A 23015-nucleotide genomic window follows, 5' to 3' on the forward strand; every position below is an offset into this window, starting at 1 on the left:
TAGTCCCAGTATTTTGGGAGGTTGAGGTGGGCAGACTATGAGGTCAGGAGTTCAAGACCAGCCTGATCAGTATGGTGAAACCCTGTCTCTACTGAAAATAAATTAGCCATGCATGGTAGTGCACGCCTGTAATCCCAGCTACTCGGGAGGCTGAGGCAACAGAATCGCATGAACCTGGGAGGCGGAGGTTGCAGTGAGATCACGCCACTGTACTCCAGCCTGGGTGACAGAGCAAGACTCCGTCTCAAAAAAAAAAAAAGAATAGATTTGATTTGTCCTGAAGACTTGCCAGGTAGAGCTCATAGTAGTTGGGTGCTATCATCTCTCTGCTTGTAGTTTGCCTGAATTTCTTAATAGAAAGGGAATTACATTCTTTGGCCCTGAAACTACTCTCAGTACCACTTCTTCCCTACCTATTCAGGTAATTGTCAGAAATGAATTGCTCATCTGCCTGAGTTCTGTGTGCAGCCTAAAAATGTTCTCTCCTCTCCCATAGGTATGGTCTGTCTGGCAGTGATGTCCTGGATAATGTAGCATATGCTCGAGCGTTCAACACAGACCATCAGACCCAGCTCCTTTATCAAGCATCAGCCATGATGGTAGAATCTAGGTGTGTGCTCAGTGTAAGACACCAAATATGTTCTTCGAGTCCTTCCCTGAGTCTTGTAATGGATATTTGGCCAGATTGATAGTAGCTTGAATTAGAAATGAGGAAGTTTAAGTTTAATTCCTGTTTTGACACTCTTGCTTTATAGTTTAGGTCAAGTACCTATTAAAAATGAAATCATAGTCTACTTGAATTTGCTGGAAATCTTGTTAAACGGTGCGTCAGATGTTAGTGCTGTGCAAATATTTTAATAAAACATCTACATACAAGGAAAACTATGAATATGAGATTTTAGGGTGGTAAAGAAGGGAGTAGAATCTGACACAGGCTAGAAATAGGCTTCAGAGAATCCTTGTTTCCTGTAGGTATGCACTGCTTATTGTAGACAGTGCCACCGCCCTTTACAGAACAGACTACTCGGGTCGAGGTGAGCTTTCAGCCAGGCAGATGCACTTGGCCAGGTTTCTGCGGATGCTTCTGCGACTTGCTGATGAGGTAAGTTGTGGGATAGGGACAGAGAATGCCTACTTTCAGTGGCTGTGAATTCCAGGAACCTTGCTAGGAAGCCAAGACATCAGTGCCTGAGATCATCAAGCTCTATTAGAAAAGGAAGGAGAGAGACATTAGTCATTCATTGCTTTGTGGGGCAAAGTGGTGGCAGTATTGAGGTTCTTGGAGTGTCTACGGCCACAAAATTGACATTTATCCTTTCCCCATCAGTTTGGTGTAGCAGTGGTAATCACTAATCAGGTGGTAGCCCAAGTGGATGGAGCAGCCATGTTTGCTGCTGATCCCAAAAAACCTATTGGAGGAAATATCATCGCCCATGCATCAACAACCAGGTAAGGTGTTGATGGGATCGATTCTTTTCAGAATGTCATGTTAACTGTGAAGCAGACATGAATATATAGTATTTTCATTTAAGCCCTGTTAAAGCTACTGTTGTATAGACACTTAGGAACTCTTGCTAATCTAATTAACATGCTCTGGTTGGTATAGATGTTTTAATTCATAAAAGAATTAAAAACCCACAAGTGTGGAAGAATGAATATGAATAATAGAGATGCCTCTCCCTCGTTATTTAAAAAATGTTTGGGCTGGGCACTGTGGCTCACACTGATAATACCAACACTTTGGGAGGCCAAGGTGAGAGGATGACTGGAGGCCAGGAATTCGAGACGAGTCAGGGTAACAAAGTGAGGCCCCTGTCTCTACAAAAGAGGTAGCCGGTGTGGTGGCATGTGCCTGTATTAGCTACTGAGGAGACTGAGGCAGGAGGATCAGTTGAGCGTAGGAATTCGAGGCTGTGTTGAGCTATGATCACACACCACTGCACTCCAGCCTGGCAAAAGATCAAGCCAGTGTCTTGAAAGAAACTTTTTCTTTTTTTAATGTTTGTTTCAGTATGGACAATCCACTGAGAGGGGCCAGGGCAAAAATGGATTCTGCCAGGTTGGAAATGCACTAAGGAAAACAGTACAGAAATATTCCCAGGGTCCTTCTAGGAAGAATACATGTCTAAAAAATTTTCAGCTCTGTTTTAAAGTCAGGATGGAATTTTTTAATTATAACAAATTGGTGCTTTGGTCTGTCTTTGGGTCAGATTGTATCTGAGGAAAGGAAGAGGGGAAACCAGAATCTGCAAAATCTACGACTCTCCCTGTCTTCCTGAAGCTGAAGCTATGTTTGCCATCAATGCAGATGGAGTGGGAGATGCCAAAGACTGAATCATTGGGTTTTTCTCTGTTAAAAACCTTAAGTGCTGCAGCCTAATGAGAGTGTACTGCTCCCTGGGGTTCTCCACAGGCCTCTTCCTGTTGTGACTACCAGGAAAAGGCTTCCGGAAAAACAGCTATTGTATCAGTTTTTCTGATGGTGTAAACAGGACACAGGTCAGTAATCACAAACTAATCTAAAATGTTTATTCCTTCTGTAGTGTATTAATCTCTGTGTGTTTTCTTTGGTTTTGGAGGAGGGGTATGAAGTATCTTTGACATGGTGCCTTGGGAATGACTTGGGTTTAACAAGCTGTGTACTGGACAATCTTAGTTTCCAAGAGAACTAAAGCTGGAGAGACGTGACCCTTCTCTCACTTCTGAATTAATGGTAAAATAAAATGCCTGAGCTATGTAGCAAAGGGAATGGGTCTCTGCACAGATTCTTTTTTTCTGTCAGTAAAACTCTCAAGCAGGTTTTTAAGTTGTCTATCTGAATGATCTTGTGTAAGGTTTTGGTTATGGAGTCTTGTGCCAAGCCTACTGGGCCATTAGCCCTTCACCGTCTGCCTGTTTGGTCTTTTATTGCTAAGACTAACTCAAGATAATTCTAGAGTCTTAAGCATTTCAGGCCAGGTGTGGTGTCTTGTGCCTATAATCCCAACATTTTGGGAGGCCGAGGTGGTGGATCGCTTGAGCCCAGGAGTTTTAAGTCCAGCCTGGCCAACATGGCGAAACCCCATCACTACAAAAATGCCAAACTTAGCTGGACATGCTGTGGCCCGTGCCTATAGTCCCAGCTACTCGATAGCCTGAGGTGGGAGGATCACTTAAGCCTGGAAGGTGGAGGTTGCAGTGAGTTGAGATTGTACCACTGTACTCCAGCCTGGGCGACAGAATGAGACCATGTTTCAAACAAAAAAGAAAGCAATCATTTCAGAGGCTAAGTAAACAGATTTGATTGTGAGGCTTCTAATAAAGTAGTTATTAGTAGTGAATGTGCTGTTTATAGCAGTTATTCTAGTGCAAGCTATTTCAAGACAGGGTTTCCGTAATCTTTTTGGCTCTGTATAGGGGTGATCAGTTTCTATTACTTTAAGATTTGAAACCAGAAAGGAAAGTCCCACTTGCAGATGATTGTGCTTGTCTTTCAACCTAATAGAAAATAAAAGACAGACATACCATGGCTTGCCTTGTGGCTTTTTTTTTTTGAGACGGAGTTTCACTCTTGTTGCCTAGGCTGGAGTGCAGTGGCGCGATCTTGGCTCACCACAACCTCCGCCTCCTGGGTTCTAGCAATTCTCCAGCCTCAGCCTCCCGAGTAGCTGGGACAATAGATGCCTGCCACCACGCCCTGCTGATTTTTGTATTAGTAGTAGAGATGGGGTTTCACCATGTTGGCCAAACTGGTCTCGAACCCCTGATCTCAGTGATCTGCCCACCTTGACCTCCCAAAGTGTTGGGATTACAGGCACGAACCACCTTGCATAGCCCTGTGATGCTTTGTTTTAAAAGCAGTTCTAGTCTTTTTTTTTTTTTTTTTTTTGAGACAGGGTCTGGCTCTGTCGCCCAGGCTGGAGTGCTGTGGTGCAATCTGGACTCACTGCAAACTCTGCCTCCCAGGTTCACACCATTCTCCTGCCTCAGCTTCCCAAGTAGCTGGGACTATAGGCGTCCGCCATCACGCCTGGCTATTTTTAGTAGAGACAGGGTTTCACCGTGTTAGCCAGGATAGTCTCGATCTCCTGACTTTGTGATCCGCCCGCCTCGGCCCTCCAAAGTGCTGCGGTTACAGGCGTGAGCCACCGCGCCTGGCGTTTTTTTTTTTTTTTTTTTTTTGACACAGAGTCTTGCTCTGTTGCCCAGGCTGGAGTGCAGTGGCATAACTCACTGCAACCTCCGCCTACCAGGTTCAAGCGATTCTCCTGCCTCAGCCTCCCGAGTAGCTGGGATTACAGGCATGTGCCACCATGCCTGACAAATTTTTGTATTTTTAGTAGAGATGCTTTTCACTATTTTGACAAGGCTGATCTTGAACTCCTGACCTCAGGTAATCTGGCCACCTTGGCCTCCCAAAGTTCTGGGATCACAGATGTGAGCCACCACACCTGGCCTGTCTTTAAAGATTAAGAATCAGGGACTGGGCCAGGTGTGGTGGCTCACATCTGTAATCCCAACGCTTAGGGAGGCCAAAGTGGGTAGATCACTTGAGCCAGGAGTTTGAGGTCAGCCTGGGCAACATGGTGAAACCCTGTCTGTACAAAAAATATAGAAGTTAAAAAATTATTCATGCATGTTGGGATACACTTGTAGTCCCCAGCTACTCCAGTGGCTTAGGTGGGAGGATCCCTTGAGCCCAGGAGGTAGCGGCTGCAGTGAGCCCTGTTCACACCACTGCACTGCAGCACGGGTGACAAAGCAAGGCCGTCTCAAAAAAAAATCAAAGATTGAAAAGTAGCATTGTCAATGTCCCTGGAAGCCAGATGCCAAATGGAGTTTATGGGACTCTTTTTTTCCCTTTACTTCATTTCAGTAGTTAGCACTTCCAATCCATATCTTACCCAAAGTGCTCAGTGACCATCCAAAATGTTTTCCTGTTTTTAAAATAAATTTATTGTACAGTTAAGGTGTACAACATGATGTTATGATACTAATACATATAAGGAGGCCAGGCACAGTGGCTCACACCTGTAATGCCAGCACTTTGGGAGGCCGAGGCGGGCGGATCACCTGAGGTCAGGAGTTCGAGAACAGCCTGGCCAACATGGCAAAACCCCATTTCTACTAAAAATAAAAAACTGGCCGGGCGTGGTGGCTCACACCTGTAATGCCAGCACTTTGGGAGGCTGAGGTGGGCAGATCACCTGAGGTCGGGAATTTGAGACCAGCCTGACCAACATGGAGAAACCCCATCTCTACTAAAATTACAAAATTAGCCGGGTGTGGTTACACATGCCTATAATCCCAGCTACTTGGGAGGTTGAGGCAGGAGAATTGCTTGAACCCGGGAGGCGGAGGTTGCAGTGAGTCAAGATCGTGCCATTGCAGTCCAGCCTGGGCAACAAGAGCGAAAAAAACTCCATCTCAAAAAATATATATACAAAACTTACCTGTGCATGGTGGCACACACCTGTAATCCCAGCTACGCGGGAGGCTAAGGCAGGAGAATTGCTTGAACCCGGGAGACACAGGGTGCAGTGAGCCCAGATCACACCACTGCACTTCAGCCTGGGTACAGAGCGAGACTCCATCTCAAAAACAAAACAAAACAAAAACATAAGTGTCCAATGACACTGATATCCCTGCCAGGAAGAATAAGTTTTCAGCCTGATCTGGCTCAGGTACCTTTTCCTCTGAATGCTCATGTTATTGGTGGCTGGGCCAAGCCGCTTGTTCTCCATACAGAATAGTCAGCGTTCCTAATTAAAAAAAAACCTTTAAAACCTCTTATTCACACCTTAATCTTTTGGTGACAGGTCTCACCTGAGCTGGCTAGGAAAAAAAAAAAAAAAAAGCTGCTCCAGCCTTCCTTGAAAGCCCTCTCAGTGCCACTGTGCAGGATGTGCCATCCAGAGCTTCCTAAAGGTATTGAGGGGGTGAGGGGGAGAAGAGGGATGCGGGTGACAGAAATACCAGGGTAACCTTGTTTTTCCCCCGAGGACATTATTGAGACCCTTAGTGGGAGGGTTTCTGATAAGGGGCAATTTTGTGTTTGCCTGTTCTTTGGGAAAATCACCTGGAGACACATGGATTCCCAGACCCACCTAATCTAGGTTTTAGACCAAAAAGGAATGTTTTATTATTAGAATTGAGTGTATCTCAGGTCCTCTTTCATTACTACACCACAAAATAAATCTGAGGGCCAGGCACAGTGGCTAACACCTGTAATCTCAGCACTTTGGGAGGTTGAGGTGGACGGATTGCCTGAGGTCAGGAGTTCAAACCCTGTCTCTACTAAAAATGCAAAAAAGTTTAGCTGGGTGTGGTGGTGTGCGCCTGTAATCCCAGCTACTCAGGAGGCTGATGCAGTGGAATCGCTTGAACCCGGGAGGTGGAGGTTGCAGTGAGCCGAGATCACGCCACTGTACTCCAGCCTGGGCAACAGAGCGAGACTCCATCTCAAAAAAAAAAAATCTGGGTTAGTGTAATAAATACACAGTGACATTCTGGATTAAGAGGTTGGTTCATCTCAATTTTTTTTTTTTTTTTTTTTGAGACAGAGTTTCGCTCTTGTTGCCCAGGCTGGAGTGCAATGGCATGATCTCAGCTCGCTACAACCTGTGCCTCCCAGGCTCAGGTGATTCTCTTGCCATAGCCTCCCTACTAGCCAAGATTACAGGCATGTGCCACCATACCAAGCTAATTTTTTTTTCCCTGTATTTTTAGTAGAGATGGGGGTTTCATCATGTTGGCCAGGCTGGTCTCAAACTCCTGGCCTCATGTGCTTCACCCACCTCGGCCTCCCAGAGTGCTAGGATTGCAAGCATGAGCTACCACGCCCGGCCTAAGCATCTAAATTTTCTTCTAGGTGGATTTAGGGGTTTGTGCTCGTGGCCCTAAGAATGAACATGAGAGGGGTAGGGAGTACCTGCTTAGTGGCAATAGGCCTTGTTTAGGCTAAAAATAAGCTTGATACCTGTATTTTATATACTGTAAAGAGCATTAATCATAACCTGCCTGCAATAGCCTCTGTAGGTGGAAACAATCATGGAGGTGTCAAGTAAGAATAAAGAGCTGATAACATCAAATTTGGTTTATTTCAAGTCTGTAACAAAATATATTCTAGACAACTTTTCAGACATTGTTTGTTTTATAGCATCATAAACCCTATACCACTGCTGTCATTCCAAAAGCTAACAGGACTCTGGAAGTCATCAAGTGGTCCAGCCCAGGAATGCAGGTAGAATTCACATGATAGGTGATAAGAAAGCAATGCCTATGGGCTACTCTGATCCCTTTTACCTTGGTTGGTAAGGTATGATCTTAGGACTATATGTATTGAGGCCTATTCGTCAGTGAAAAAGATTAAAGTGACAAGTTCTGTGCTTTGTTCCTATAGCTTTGAAGTTCATCCACGTCACCAGCAGGCTCCACCCATGTGTAATCCTGGGGCAGGTGTGAATCTTGATTTTTTTTCAAGAGATTACTCAAGGGAGAGAATAACAGAAACCCAAGCCACAAGTACTGCCCCAATTCTAGATTAGGTTAGAGGTTAGAATAAATTAACTAATGGGGAATGGTACTGGGTAGCAGTCAGACCCAGGAGTCAGATTTGTGTGGTTTCCTGATCTCAGCAAGGTCTAAGGAAAAAAGCCTCCCCCCCCGCCCCGCTTAAATAGTAGCATCGTCATGAAGGCCAGTGACATGTGGTTAGTCTCCTAAAGTGACTTCCAATTCTTCCAGGTCCTTCTGGAGAGCCAAATCCTAGGGAGACAAAGAACAAATCTAGGGCTCAATATTTAAACCAGCATTTTCCCAAACCAGTGGAACCTGAGAAGAGGGGCCCTTTGCTTCCTTTCTGAGCTCTGCTACAGTCTTTTTCCTACTTTCCCAGGATAGCCTGGAGCCTATTAAATCTGTCTCTTCCCCCTAGAGGTAGACGCTTTTTCCTAGGGAAATAAGACCTCTAGGAAAGACTTTTTTCTTAAAAATGTCACATGATTCAGTGATGACAGGCAGTTTTGTTTTTTTGAGATGGACTTTCGCTCTTGTTGCCCAGGCTGGAGTGCAGTGGCATGATCTCAGCTCACTGCAACCTCCACCTCCTGGATTCAAGCGATTCTCCTGCCTCAGCCTCCTGAGTAGCTGGGATTACAGGCATGCACCACCATGCCCAACTAATTTTGTAATTTTAGTAGAGACGGGGTTTCTCTATGGCTGACCTTGAACTCCCGACCTCAGGTGATCTGCCCGACTTAAAAAGCATTACCTCCTTCGTGACATCTGGCAGCTCCAGGGCTAACTTCATCCACCACCTAGCTTCAGAGTTTTTCCCTAGTTCTCTATAGCACTGAAAAGAGACAACAGTGAAAACTGATACTGTGTGCTTTCAGGAGTTCCCAGAACTATGTTGAAGTAGAAAAGTGAGTTTACCTTGGAAATATATACCCTTCCTGCTTTGGAAAATCCTGGCTGTAGTTCTTCAGCCTGGGAAAAGGGACAAAGATATTTCAGTAAGAGGTTCCTATATTCTAATCAGGCTGAAGTTTGTTAGAGATTTCTAGTCTCCAACCATGTGGCTGATTCAGTGGGTCTGAAGAAATCTATATTTTTGATAAGCTGTGCAAGTGATTCTGATTTTCCCATAGAACAGGCAAACACAAAATTGCCCCCTACCAGGAAAACCCCTCCCATTAAGGGTCTCAGTAATGTCCTTAGGAAAAAAGGTTACCCTGGTGTTTTTGCCTGCCACCTGCCCCTCTCTGATACCTTTAGGAAGCTCTGGAGGGCATCTTCCACAGTGGCACTGAGAGGGCTTTCAAGCAAGGCTGTAGCAGTTTTTTTTTCTAGCCAGCTCAGATGAGAGACCTGCCACCAAAAGATCAAGGTGTGTATAAGAGGTTTTAAAATTTTTTTTTTTTTTTTTTTTTAATCTTTGGGGATATACTGAAAATAGGGTCAAACAAGGCTGGGTCCAACCACCAATAATATAAGCATTCAGAGGAAAGGGCACCTGAGCCAGACCAGGCTGAGGATCTTGTTCTTCCTGGCAAGGAAATCAGTATCAGAAGGCATTTAGGACCAATAAGTCAAGTGCTGAAATGCAGCTTACCTGATAGCACCACCTGCCAAGAAGAAAGTGAGCCATGGGGTTTTCTGGCTGGAGAGCAATGGCTTTGTCCACATGCTCCTAAGGGGAAAATGTAAATATAAACTAACATCAGACACCAGAGTTGCTAAAAGAGAGGCAAGGGCTGGATGCGGTGGCTCATGCCTGTAATCCCTGCACTTTGGGAGGCTGAAGCAGGTGGATCACCTGAGGTCAGGAGTTTGAGACTAGTCCTGGCCAACATGGTGAAACCCCATCTCTACTAAAAATATAAAAATTAGCCGGGCATGGTGGTACATGCCTGTAATCCCAGCTACTTGGGAGGCTGAGGCAGGAAAATCGCTTGAACCCAAGAGGTAGCAGTGAGCCAAGATCACATCACTGCACTCCAGCTTGGGCAACAGAGTGAGACTCTGTCTCAAAAAAAAAAAAAAAAAAAAAAAAGAGGCAAGTCACTGAGGCTGTAGAAAAGCTTTTGGCAGGGAGTCGGAAAGGAGCAGGGAATCTGGGATAGGCCAGCACAAGGAAGGAGGAAAAGCCTGTCCTCACCTTGAAGCTAAAGCCACTCTGGATGCGCCTCTGGATGCTCTCATGCTCAGCCAGCTGACCACAAAGCACCGCATACCTAGGGGGGAAGCAGCAAGCTCAGGGACAAGGGCTGAGCACCATCACTGTAAGGAATGGATGCCCCACCCACAGCCTAGTTGCATTGTCCCCTATCCCTCTACCCTCAACTAGTGCTAAAAATACCTAATTTTCATCTCTACGTAATCCCCTCTCTTCACAGACCTCTGGCCCCAACTAGTATTCTTTAGTAGATAATGGTAGGCTTACAAGTCTCCAAAGTATTCTAGGTATTAAAGCTGGATTCACCACAGTAAATCTCTCTTACACTTAAGAATATTTATGCAAGTTCTCAGTCTGTATCTCCAGATTTCCCCTCTCTCATAAAGAGTACAGCCACAGGCATTAATAAAAACTTAAAGCATCAAAATAATCAGCATGAAAGTATAAGAGACCTGAGTATACTACTTATCTTCTGGGCAGACAAAAAAGTGGGTCTCATTAGCTTTTAAGCATACAGGTGTATCACTGGGACTTGGGAAACAATTTCTTAGGATAGTCACATTGGGAGGGGATATTCTAGGAATTTCTAATGTTAACTTGGAAACCAACAGAATCAGAGAAAGAACTCCTACATTTGCCCTCTTCCCCACATTGCCCCTCCCAAAGGGAACCAGCCAGCCAGCTTCCCATGGTCTGTCTTCAGAAACAAAGTCTTACTTCCCCATCCCCCCAGCATTGTTCCTAGCAGCACAGTTGACATTAGATGAGTAACCAGCCCAAGTTGCTTTTTCATGTATATGCTAAGTATCTGGAGGGTATCAGACACTTCTAGAGGCTCATTTCCATGTTTAATCCAAACAGCTGTTCCTCAGGAATAGCTATTCATCCTTGGAAGCCCCGAGAAGCAGTGACACCCAAGAAACAGTTACCTGGCCTCTGAGAAGAACCCTTGCAGAGACAAAAGTTTCAGCAACAGATGGAGAAACACAGCCTCTCACTTAGCTCACAGTCTGAGGGTGGAGACATGAAAAGCAAGGGTGGCAGTGGGAAAGGAACATTTTCACTAAAACTCAGGTGCTGGAACCAGACCCCAGGATTTGAGTTCACCCTGGCCCAGGTAAGTTGACAGAACTTTGCCTCTGATGTTTCCGGAGGGGTGAGCTCACATCTACTTTTCCTCACACAAACCAAGCAAAGAAGCCGAAGTACCAGCAGCCAGGGATCACACAGTGGAAAGGAGCTTGTGCAGGATAGGGGAGCTGCAGATTGTCCCAGCCTCCTGAGAGCTAAGAACTCCAGTTTTGTAGCTAGGATGACTCTTACAAAGCTACTCATTTCTCCAAGCCCCATCAGAAAAAACCTTGTACTCCCCCCTTGCCTCATCCCCAAGCCACCTCCCCTACCAGAAACTTCCCTTGTCTCTGGCTAGGGGTAGACTGAGGCATGTGGAAATACAAGCCAGAGCTCCCTCTCCTGGATCCTTTGGAAAATGCCTCTGTGGCCCAGGCAGAGAAAAGAAAGAGCTGTCCTCTGCTTTGGCCCTTGCTGGCTCTTCCCAGGACACTGCAGGGTGTTATTACCACAGGTGACAGTCAGCACTCTCATCTCCCTTCTCCAGAGCAGCCTCTGCTTCTTCTTTTCCTGTAGGACAAAGGTAGATCCAGAGTTGACACAGCTCTTATGCACACTTTCATAGGAAGGCTTGTGGGAAGAGGACTGCTTTAACTCTCATCAATCCCTACCCAGCTTGTACTTGTTTGGAAATAGTTGTGAAATTGAGCAGAATAAAAGGCCTCAAACAAGCCAGGCACAGTGGCTCATGCCTGTAATCCCAGCACTTTGGGAGGCTGAGGCGGGTAGATCACCTGAGGTCAGGAGTTGGAGACCAGCCTGGCCAACATGGTGAAACCCCATCTCTACCAAAAATGCAAAAATTAGCTGGGCTTGGTGGCAAGCACCTGTAGTCCCAGCTACTCAGGAGGCTGAGGCAGGATAATCACTTGAACCCAGGAGGCAGAAGTTGCAGTGAGCCGAGATTGCACCACTGCACTGCAGACTAGGTGACAGAGTGAGACTGTCTCAGAAAAGGCTGCAAACGGCTTCTAAGGGAAGACTTCAGGGATGACTTCTGCTTCACCTTGGCTTCCCCATCTGTCATTAGAAACCCAAGTTACCTTCTTTTTTTCTTTCTTTTTTTTTTTGTTTTTGAGACGGAGTCTCGCTCTGTCGCCCAGGCTGGAGTGCAGTGGCGCAATCTCGGCTCACTGCAAGCTCCGCCTCCCAGGTTCACGTCATTCTCCTGCCTCAGCCTCCCGAGTAGTTGGGACTACAGGCGCCCGCCACCTCGCCCGGCTAGTTTTTTGTATTTTTTAGTAGAGACGGGGTTTCACCGTGTTAGCCAGGATGGTCTTGATCTCCTGACCTCGTGATCCGCCCGTCTCGGCCTCCCAAAGTGCTGGGATTACAGGCTTCAGCCACCGCGCCCGGCCGTTACCTTCTTTTTATAACGCCCACCTGATGTGCTTGAAGCAGATTTTAGCATTTGAAATATAAAAGGATCCAGCCAGGCACGATGGCTTATGCCTGTAATCCTAGCACTTTGGAAGGCCGAGGTGGGTGGATCACTTGAGATCAAGTGTTCGAGACAAGCCTGAGCAACATGGTGAAACCCTGTCTCTAGTAAAAATACAAAAATTAGCCGGGTGTGTTGGCACATGCCTATAGTCCCAGCTCCTCGAGAGGCTGAGGCAGAAGTTTCAACGAGCCAAGACTGCACCACTGCACTCAGCCTGGGTGAGAGACTCTGCCTCAAAAAAAAAAAGATCCAACACAATCAGAAATTGTCCCCAACAGACCTTATTCTGGAGGTGTGGTGTCCATGGATCTCAAGTTGTATAAAATTTTAGGTAACTGGGGAGAGGGATCACAGCTTTGATAAAATTCTCTAAAGGGGATGGGTACATTGGCTCACACCTGTAATCCTAGAACTTTGAGAGGCCAAGGAGAGGATAGCTTGGGACCAAGAGTTCAAGACCAATCTGGGCAATACAGCCAGACCCTATCTCTTAAAAAAATATATATATATATCTTCTCAAAAGGATACACAATCCAAGAATATTAATTAGCTCTAGACCAAAACTCTTTCACAAGAGCCACATGGACTGAGGTCTGACCAGGGATGACTTTCACTTAGTCTTAACCCAAGCTTTCTAGGTTAGTGTTCTAACAAAGAAATGAAAGCCCATACACATGAAAGTTCTGACAAGCGTCACTTAAGAGTATCAAGGCTGGGCCGGGCGCAGTGGCTCACGCCTGTAATCCCAGCACTTTCGGAGGCTGAGACGGGCGGATCACGAGGTGAGGAGATCAAGACCATCCTGGCTAACACGGTGAAACCCCGTCTCTACTAAAAATACAATAATTAGCCAGGCACGGTGGCAGGCGCCTGTAGTCCCAGCTAAATGGGAGGCTGAGGCAGGAGAATGACGTGAACCTGGGAGGCGGAGCTTGCAGTGAGCCGAGATTGCTCCACTGCACTCCAGCCTGGGCAACAGAGCAAGACTATGTCACAAAAAAAAAAATAAAAGTATCGAGGCTGGAGCCTATGGACTGCCAGATAAGGATCATCATATGCCTATGCACTGGAGAAGACACTGCAACATAGGATTTTTTTTTAAGACAAGAGTCTCGGCCGGGCGCGGTGGCTCAAGCCTGTAATCCCAGCACTTTGGGAGGCCGAGACGGGCGGATCACGAGGTCAGGAGATCAAGACCATCCTGGCTAACACGGTGAAACCCTGTCTCTACTGAAAATACGAAAAACTAGCCAGGCGAGGTGGTGGGCACCTGTAGTCCCAGCTACTCGGGAGGCTGAGGCAGGAGAATGGCGTAAACCCGGGAGGCAGAGCTTGCAGTGAGCTGAGATCCGGTCACTGCACTGCAGCCTGGGCGACAGAGCGAGACTCCGTCTCAAAAAGAAACAATAACAACAACAAAAAAAAGACAAGAGTCTCACTGTTGCCAAGGTTGGAGGTTGGAGTGCAGTAGCGTGATCTCGGCTGACTGCAACCTCCGCCTCTCGGGTTCAAGCGATTCTCCTGCCTCAGCCTCCCCAGTAGCTGGGATTATAGGTGTGTGCCACCACACCCGGCTAATTTTTGTATTTTTAGTAGAGATGGGTTTCGCCATGTTGGCCAGGCTGGTCTCGAACTCCTGACCTCAGGTGATGCACTTGCCTCAGCCTCCCAAAGTGCTGGGATCCTTCCCAAACAGAAGGACCACATGGCCCCACCAACGAGGGACACTGCCTCTTTGGGAATTTCTCTCTGCCCTCTTCAAAGTACTGCCTCACTAGGAAAATAATAGCAGAATGAGACAACCAGTTGCTGACAAGCTAGACAGCATTGTAGACAAGACATTGCCTGAGACCCCACAGAATGAGTACCTCCTGGTGGTCCAGCTCGTAGAGATACAATGAAATAAACTTTATACCCAGTAAGGATAATTCTTAAAGGCTGTCATCTCAGAGCAGAACCTTCAGAGACATTCCATAGTCATCTGACCTCCAGCAGGTAAAGATTTGTCCATGGGTGCTAAGCTCAGGAGGCCAGACCAACCAAATGCTGTCCCTCTAACCACTGCCTCCACTTCTGTCTTTGGGGTTCATGCTGGCTACTAGCACTAATAAGAGATGATCAATGATCAAGAGGGAAAGGAAAGGTTGTTGACATGACAAGTCCAAAAATCAGCCCAAAAACTGATTGGGAATCCTTACCTGAAATTCAGGAGGGAAAATAGAAACTTTTGAAGAGAAAGTAATCATAATTAAGCATCTTTTGTTAAAACTTCTAGGCCGGGCGCGGTGGCTCAAGCCTGTAATCCCAGCACTTTGGGAGGCCGAGACGGGCGGATCACGAGGTCAGGAGTTCGAGACCATCCTGGCTAACACGGTGAAACCCCCTCTCTACTAAAAAATACAAAAAACTAGCCGGGCGAGGTGGTGGGCGCCTGTAGTCCCGGCTACTCGGGAGGCTGAGGCAGGAGAATGGCGTAAAAACCCGGGAGGCGGAGCTTGCAGTGAGCTGAGATCCGGCCACTGCACTCCACCCTGGGCGACATAGCGAGACTGTCTCAAAAAAAAAAAAAAAAAAACTTCTAGGAATTTTTCTGAGGGTCTGCAGACACATCCTACTCAACTGCTCTGTTCTTTCTCCATCGACAGAATTCTACAGATGTTTAGAATATTAACCTTGAGGTATTGTTAGAGTATACATTATCAAGGATTCAATAATATTTATCAGGCTGTACTTATAATAGAAAGGTAAACAAATCTGTTTTAGACAGTTAACTGGCCAGGCGCAGTGGCTTATGCCTGTTATCCCAGCACTTTGGGAGGCCTAGGTGGGTGGATTACTTGAGGCCAGGAGTTCGAGACCAGCTTGGCCAACATGACGAAACCCCATCTCTACTAAAAATATAAGAATTAGTCGGGTATGGCCGGGCGCGGTGGCTCAAGCCTGTAATCCCAGCACTTTGGGAGGCCGAGACGGGCGGATCACGAGGTCAGGAGATCGAGACCATCCTGGCTAACAAGGTGAAACCCCATCTCAACTAAAAAATACAAAAAATAACTAGCCGGGCGAGGTGGCGGGCGCCTGTAGTCCCAGCTACTCGGGAGGCTGAGGCAGGAGAATGGCGTAAACCCGGGAGGCGGAGCTTGCAGTGAGCTGAGATCCGGCCACTGCATCCCAGCCTGGGCGACAGAGCGAGACTCCCTCTCAAAAAAAAAAAAAAAAAAAAAAGAATTAGTCGGGTATGGTGGCATGTGTTTGTAATCCCAGCTACTGGGGAGGCTGAGGCAGGAGAATTGCTTGAGCCCAGGAGGTGGAGGTTGCATTCAGCCGAGATCAGGCCACTGAACTCCAGCCTGGGCAACAGAGAAAGACTGTTTGAAAAAAAAAAAAAAAAAAGGCCGGGTGCGGTGGCTCAAGCCTGTAATCCCAGCACTTTGGGAGGCCGAGATGGGTGGATCACGAGGTCAGAAGATCGAGACCATCCTGGATAACACGATGAAACCCCGTCTCTACTAAGAAATACAAAAAACTAGCCGGGCGAGGTGGTGGGCGCCTGTAGTCCCAGCTACTCGGGAGGCTGAGGCCGGAGAATGGCGTGAACCCGGGAGGCGGAGCTTGCAGTGAGCTGAGATCCGGCCACTGCACTCCAGCCTGGGCTACAGAGCGAGACTCCGTCTCAAAAAAAAAAAAAAAAAAAAAAAAAAAAAAAAAAAAAAGATATTAACTGAACCACAGACCTAGAAACCCACTGATAGTACCTGACTCAGTGTGTGGAGTTCAGTAGGACACATCAGTCTCGAAAGTCCCAGGATTCACTGACCTCATGACAGACAAGGCCAAGCCCTGAGCCTGGCACAGGTCAGATGCACCCTATCCTCCAGGGTGGAGCCTTTGCCAATAGACTTGCCAAGTGGATTCCAGAGTCTTCTAAGCTAGCTCTCTCTATATATATATTATTATTATTTTTTTTTTTTTGAGATGGAGTCTCACTCTGTTGCTCAGGCTGGAGTGCAGTGGCGCGATCTCGGCTCACTGCAAGCTCCGCCTCCTGGGTTCACACCATTCTGCCTCAGCCTCCCAAGTAGCTGGGACTACAGGTGCCTGCCACCATGCCTGGCTAATTTTTTTGTATTTTTAGTAGAGATGGGGTTTCACCGTGTTAGCCAGGATGGTCTCGATCTCCTGACCTCGTGATCCACCCACCTCGGCCTCCCAAAGTGCTGGATTATAGGCGTGAGCCACCGTGCCCGGTGTAAGCTACCCATATTCTTAGAACACCTGCCCCACAGGCTTCATAACTGAAACCAGATTTCTAAGTAGCAAAAAAACCTCAGGTTAAGAAAAAAGGTTTTGCCCTCTGGCTAGAGAGTGAGAAAAACGAATAATGCTGATAGGATACAAGTACTCCTAAAAACATATGCACGTGTGTTACTAATCAGCATGATATACAGATAAACAAAGACTGCTCTCTTCCTCCAGAGGAGAAAGCAAGGGTCTCGGGGAGCCAGAGTTTGTCCCTAGTGGGTAACTGAGCCACAACTGCTCTGACAGCATCTTGGTGGTTCCCCACGCAGATGGGCCAGCCCCACCCCGAACCAGTCACCTTCCCACAGGAAGCTGTCAGCACTTACCATCTAGGGCATATGACTTCTTCTCGCTCACCTCCTCAGTGAGCTCACACATGTCACTGTAGGCTCGGGCCAGGCGCCAGAGAAAGTCCTGCCGGCTTCCATACTGAAGACCAGACGGAAACAGGTAAGGCCCCTTTTTCCTCAGCTGTGGAGAATGGGGGCCCTGGCCTTCCCCCACACCCTAGGTTTGAATTTCCAAGCTAGTATGTTACAATCAATATCAGGCCAGCTCCTACAGGCAGTCTTCCCCCCAGTCATCCCTTCCCACATGCAGTTAATGTATGACACATTCTCTGTCTAGCCAGTAGCTTGCACAATCACAGAGGGCATTCTGGCCTTCTAGAACTGGCGGGAGGAAAGGTCAACTCCAAGATGTCATAAGGCACGAGGTCTTTTGCTGACACATGAAGAAAGTGTGAAAGGAAAAGGGAAACTTCTAACTTCCGGAGGGGGGCATTTATACCTGGGTGGGCATAACTTTTGTCTGAACCTGAGAAGAGAATTGTGGGTGAACGACCTACACAGTTGTCACTTGTAATGGGGCTGGCAGCTTGGACTCTGCCTCAAGGGAAACAAGAGGAGAAAAAAAATACAGTTCTTTCCACATTTCCCCCTAGAGGTGAGAGGTACAGTCCTTTCTGCAGTAGCTCTACTGAAGGCAGAGGACTACGCTCCCCATCCCCAGAGGGGAGGCAGCTCTGGGGCAAGCGGTACCCTGGCCCTAGGGTCCATGCTGGGCCTCCTTAGAAGAGGATATGCAACCCAGGAGACAGATGCAGAACCAGCTGTCTCACCATTTCTCGTCCCATGTCACCTTGTAGGGGCAGTAACCACATGGGCCTTCATTCCCCAGGGCTCAGAAGCAGATGGAGGGAGGGAGGAAGGGAGGGAGAAGCAGGCAGGCAGCTGGAGCCTCACCGCCAGCTTGTTGTTGAGCAGCAGCTGGAAGCCCTCCCGCTTGCCTTGCTCATCACCCCTGTGCAGCTCGTCAGCCTGCTGCAGGAGAGGCAGCACATCCTCCAAGCCTGAGGAACCTCCAGCCTCCAGGGCACTGGGCACAACACCCGAAGCTGCCTCCTCCTCCAGGTCTAGAGAATCCTTTCTTCCCATCTTCACAGTCTCGCAGCTCACTTCATCTTCCCCGTCCTCACTTTCTTTGTCAGAGTCCCGCTCATTGTCAGACTCCGCATTGGCTGTTGTATAACTGGCAGAGAAATGTAAGGGACAAGAGGATTATTCAGCTCAGAGCCCCTAGGGTCTGTATCCCTCACCACCAAAGCAGCACTCTTCATGGCATTGTCCAAAGCACCAAATACCTCTTGAGGGCAGATTTTTTTTCTTTTTTCTTTTCTTGAGATAGGGTGGAGTGCAGTGGCTCGATCTTGGCTCACTTGAACTTCCACCTCCTGGGTTCAAGCAACTCTCCCACCTAATTTTTTTGTATTTTTAGTAGAGATGGGGTTTTGCCATGTTGCCCAGACTGGTCTCAAACCCCTGGCCTCAAGTGATCTGCCCACCTTGGCCTCCCAAAGTGCTGGGATTACAGGCATGAGCCACCATGGCCAGCAGAAATCATTATTTGAGAGAAAGCTTCCTATGGGAACTAAGGGCTGGGAAAATGATCTGGGAAGGAAAGAGTAGCTGACCAGCTGGGGCCCCGTGACAGTCAAGGCAAATGTGAGAAGCCCCTGCTCATTTCTGCCTTATGAGTCAGAGACACTTATCAGAACCAATGTGGGTGGGTGCAGCCTCAGACCATGGGCAGCCACATGCATCCACAAACATAACCTCTGGCCCAAGTCAACCAAACCTAAACTGCAACAGGAGTAGCCCTTGGTAACCTTGAGAACTTAAGGATGTGAGGAGAGGTGATAGGAATCACTTTGCAACCAGAAGAAGGGGAAGACAATGCAAACCACCCCTTGAAAAGGTGTTTTGGGGGTGGGGCTGCCACATGCCAGGTGGCTCCTAAGAAGCCCCAACCCTGATGCACCCACTAAAGAGGAAGCTGAGTTTCTCTTGGATCTCAGCCACCAGCAGTTGATTAGGGTGTTTTCCCTAATTGCCTAAAATAGATAAAGACTGAGCACGGGAAAAGGCAGGACTTCTGGGGGTCAGAAGCAAACACAAGGTCAGGCACGGTGGCTCACGCCTGTAATCCCAGCACTCTGGGAGGCCGAGGTGGATGGATCACGAGGTCAGGAGATCGAGACCATCCTGGCTAACACGGTGAAACCCCCATCTCTACTAAAAACAAAAACTTAGCCAGGCGTGGTGGCAGGCACCTGTAGTCCCAGCTACTCCGGGGGCTGAGGCAGGAGAATAGTGTGAACCCGGGAGGCGGAGCTTGCAGTGAGCCGAGATCATGCCACTGCACTCCAGCCTGGGCTACAAAGAGAGACTCCGTCCAAAAAAAAAAGAAAAAGAAAAAAGAGAGTAGGCTCCCTGTGGCTGGAGCAAAACAGGATTGAAGGAGAGATGACACACACACCTACAAATAAAGTCAACACATGATAGCCTAATGTCAGGGCAGAAGTGCTATCCTCCTGTCCAGAAACTACAAGGCGGCAAGCTCTGAAGGCTCTGGAAGTGAGCAACCAGACCGGATGCCCAGTCCATGCTGACAGCATGCTTACAGAGGAGCTTCAGCCTCATCTAAAAAAGAGGCCCCAGACATATCTACTACAAGAACTTGTAAGGTATTTAAAACCTTTCTTTTTTTTTTTTTTGAGACGGAGTCTCGCGCTGTCACCCAGGCTGGAGTGCAGTGGCCGGATCTCAGCTCACTGCAAGCTCCGCCTCCCGGTTTCACGCCATTCTCCTGCCTCCGCCTCCCGAGTAGCTGGGACTACAGGCGCCCGCCACCTCGGCCGGCTAGTTTTTTGTATTTTTTAGTAGAGACGGGGTTTCACCGTGTTAACCAGGATGGTCTCGATCTCCTGACCTCGTGATCCGCCCGTCTCGGCCTCCCAAAGTGCTGGGATTACAGGCTTGAGCCACCGCGCCCGGCCTAAAACCTTTCTTAACCGCACCTTTGTTTTTTAAGAGGTTATTCAAGTATCTTTCCCCTTTAGTTATTAGGAAAAAAAAAAAGCACCTTTAGAAATTAAAGGCAGAAGGATAAGTGTCATTAGATTTTGTAACCAACCTAGGTACTGATGAGTGAGACCACCCACAGGCAACCTAGAGAAACCGAAACTCCCAACTGCACCTGCCACAGATTAAGAAAAATCAAACCAGAGTCTTCTCTGCCCAGCCAGTCCCAAAGGCAAAATGGATAGATGGTTTATCTGGAACAGAAAGCTGGAATCACATCATCTCCCTTTGCTAGAAAGAGGGGGAGACCCTATTTCTTGCTGGGTTTAGGACTGCCTCAGCCAATCAGGAGTCCAAACAGGAGTCTCTCTGCCTCCAGTACCCCCAGGGAGGGACCTAGCCCTGCTGGAGCCCAGGCATCAGCACAGAATCCCCTGGGACCTGACCTGTGATACTGCCATCCCTCTGGATCCTAAAGGCCCAGCTCCCAAAGCCAAAAAGAGAGGTCAGGGGGCCTTGCTGCCACAAACAGAGTGAAAGCTGGTAGAGCCCTGTGAGGCAGGGAGGCTCCAGGGAACCTGGCACTTTAAAGAGTGGACTTTAATTGCATCTCAGCCCCACTTTAAGGCACTCTCCTCATCAATCTGAAACGCCTACCGCCTGGAGCAGCTACTGGGGCCTCAGAAGAGATTAATCACATGCCAAGGGCTACCACATTTACACCATTCTCTTTCACCTTCCACCTCCCGGACTAACCCAACCAGTCCTTGGAGAAATCTACCACAGAGAAGTGACCCTTTTAACATAGCCTGAGGCTTTTGAGATCTGCCAGGGACTAGCAGGGACCTTTGAAAAGGTCCTTTGGTCCCGTGCACTCCGGAGGACTGGAGTTCCCACAGTGGACCAGAGACCCAAGGCTCCCTCTGAGCAAGGAGACTGCCACTCTTAAGCAGTAATGAAGGACTCAGTTATGCACATCTCTCCTCCTGGCAATTAAGTTTCTCTTAACTCTACCTAAACCATGTTAGAGACTGAGTATGAGGTCTTCAAAGATGACATGGGCCCTGACCTTGAGATAAGACCCAACTTAGTGAGGCCATAAATGCCCAAGAAGGAGTGTTCACGATGAGGCTGCAGGCAATCTCTCTTGGCTGAGATGCCTGGGAAGGCTTGCTGGAGGAGCTGGTGTTTTAGGGCAAGTTGGGTTCTGACAGGGAACTCAAGCTGTGTTTGGTACAATGCCCGGGGAACAAGCTCACAGAGCTGCACAGTGATTCTGCCTCTGCCACCCTCAATCTCCTGAGACCTCAAAGTTGTTATTTGGAAGAAGGAATACAGCTTTCAGTGAAATCAAGCAGCCCATCAAATCTCAGCCCTTCATCCCTCAAAGCAGCTCTCCTTGCCCCAAGACACAGGTTCAAAGCCATTTCAGTTTGTAGACTCCTAGAGCTCCCCCTTGACCTACATGGCAATGACGATGGCACAAAGAATCATTCACCACGGCCACTGCCCTAGAGAGCAGCCAGCTCAACCACAGAGTGTTGCACCACCACCTGCTGTCATGCCACGGGACTGGGCATGGGACACAGCCTGATGGAGCTATAATTAAGAAAGCCACCCCTCCCCTTGCCCCATCACAGGTGTCTGGCAGCTCTGGCCTGCTCCTTGTGGCCTTGGGAGTCCCAGTGAGCACCCCTAGCAGTGAAGGTCCCACAGATGTCCCTGGTTAACTGCTCTGGCTCCCACTGACCCCAGAAGTTTGTACTTATCTTTTTGAGGTGGAGTCTTTGTTGCCCAGGCTGGAGTGCAGTGGTGCAATCTTGGCTCACAGCAACCTCCACCTCCTGGGTTCAAGTGATTCTCCTGTCTCAGCCTCCGGAATAGCTGGAATTACAGGCGCCCACCACCACGCCCAGCTAATTTTTGTATTTTTAGTAGACACAGGGTTTCACCATGTTGGTCGTCTGGTCTTGAACTCCTGACCTCAAGTGATCCACCCGCCTCGGCCTTCCAAAGTGCTGGAATTACAGGCCTGAGCCACTGCGCCGGCCTAGGACAACTTCTTTAAATCATCACAAAGAGGACCAGGTGCGATGGTTCATGCCTGTAATCTCAGCACTTGGAGGCCAATGTGGGAGAACTGCTTGAGGCCAGGAGTTCAAGACCAGCCTGGGCAACATAGTGAGACCCCATCTCTACAAAAAAATAAATAAAATTGGCTGGCATGGTGGCACATGCCTGTAGTCCCCACTACTCAGAAGGCTGAAGCAGGAGGACCACTTGAGCCCAAGGGGTTGAGGCTGCTGTGCTGTGATGGTGCCACTGAACTCCAGCCTGGGCAACAGAGTGAGACCCTGTCTCAAAACAAAACAAAAAACAGTCATGAAGGACCTCAAGTTGTGTTTGATCTGGGGCAGAGCTGTGACCTCTCCTTCTGTTCCACCTCCTTAGAGAGTTCAAATATCAATTCCCCACCCAAGTGGCCTGCTTCCTTGGGTTGCAGAGATGTTTTTTACATCTCAGTGCCCACTGTCAACTACTTCCTCCATCTCTCTCTTCACTTCAGATGTATCAAATGTTAATTTCATTTTTGCCCCCTCTTTAACACAACTTCTGGAAGCATCTCTTGGCCCAGAGCCATTTAGGTAAATTGAATAGAAAAGGGCCACCTCTGCTTGCCCTTGAGAATACAGATAATAGGGATCTGACAACCCAGGCAACAGCAGTCCCCCATGGAGGAGGAGAGCTCTTTGCCACCACTCCACAGGTTTCTGGAGGCCCCTGAGCAGTCATCAAATCCAGCGTTGGTGATAATGACGTGTCAGTCAACAATGGACTGCGCATATAACAGTGGGTACATATGATTATAATGGAGCTGAAAAATTCCTATCACCTAGTATTTACTTTTTTTTTTTTTTTTTTTTTTGAGGCAGGGTCTTGCTCTGTCACCCAGGCTGGAGTGCAGTGGCACAATTATGGCTCACTCCAGCCTCAAACTCCCAGCCTCCCAAGTAGCTGGGACTACCAGCCCATGCCACCATGCCCAGCTTTTTTTTTTTTTTTGAGATGGAGTCTCACTCTTATCTCCCAGGCTGGGGTGCAGTGGCATGATCTCGGC

The 23015-nt window shown here is 48.0% G+C and overlaps 2 protein-coding genes and 1 long non-coding RNA gene across 18 annotated transcripts in view; 1 reads left to right on the plus strand and 2 right to left on the minus strand.

Annotated features, from left to right (window-relative positions):
* The window catches only part of RAD51 (RAD51 recombinase), a 40765-nt gene extending 38021 nt beyond the window's left edge, over positions 1-2744 (plus strand). For both annotated transcript variants that reach the window (XM_015452661.4, XM_005559197.5), the window contains 4 exons: positions 497-610; positions 973-1102; positions 1328-1449; positions 2211-2744. In XM_015452661.4, coding sequence (XP_015308147.1) covers positions 497-610; positions 973-1102; positions 1328-1449; positions 2211-2334 — 490 coding nt within the window. In that variant the 3' untranslated portion in view covers positions 2335-2744. The remainder of the gene's footprint in view (positions 1-496; positions 611-972; positions 1103-1327; positions 1450-2210) is intronic.
* On the minus strand, positions 840-5575 carry LOC141407185 (uncharacterized). Its single transcript, XR_012414795.1, has 2 exons — positions 5453-5575; positions 840-1204 (listed from the first exon to the last, which is right to left on the minus strand). It is a non-coding gene; the product is annotated as an uncharacterized lncRNA (long non-coding RNA).
* Positions 5576-7060: 1485 nt separating this feature from the next.
* The window catches only part of RMDN3 (regulator of microtubule dynamics 3), a 34869-nt gene continuing 18914 nt past the window's right edge, over positions 7061-23015 (minus strand). For 14 of the 15 annotated variants that reach the window (XM_045395314.3, XM_045395313.3, XM_065547777.1 and 11 more), the window contains 9 exons: positions 17780-18065; positions 16862-16964; positions 11239-11299; positions 9641-9716; positions 9095-9172; positions 8752-8850; positions 8416-8469; positions 8252-8332; positions 7061-7746 (listed from right to left, as the gene is read on the minus strand). In XM_045395314.3, the coding sequence (XP_045251249.2) occupies positions 7693-7746; positions 8252-8332; positions 8416-8469; positions 8752-8850; positions 9095-9172; positions 9641-9716; positions 11239-11299; positions 16862-16964; positions 17780-18065 (892 nt within the window). In that variant the 3' untranslated portion in view covers positions 7061-7692. Of the gene's footprint in view, positions 7747-8251; positions 8333-8415; positions 8470-8751; positions 8851-9094; positions 9173-9640; positions 9717-10587; positions 11300-16861; positions 16965-17779; positions 18066-23015 lie in introns of all 15 variants that reach the window. The other variant, XR_012414791.1, reaches the window with a different exon arrangement.

The sequence above is a fragment of the Macaca fascicularis genome, chromosome 7, assembly GCF_037993035.2.
Source record: "Macaca fascicularis isolate 582-1 chromosome 7, T2T-MFA8v1.1".
NCBI lineage: Eukaryota > Metazoa > Chordata > Mammalia > Primates > Cercopithecidae > Macaca > Macaca fascicularis.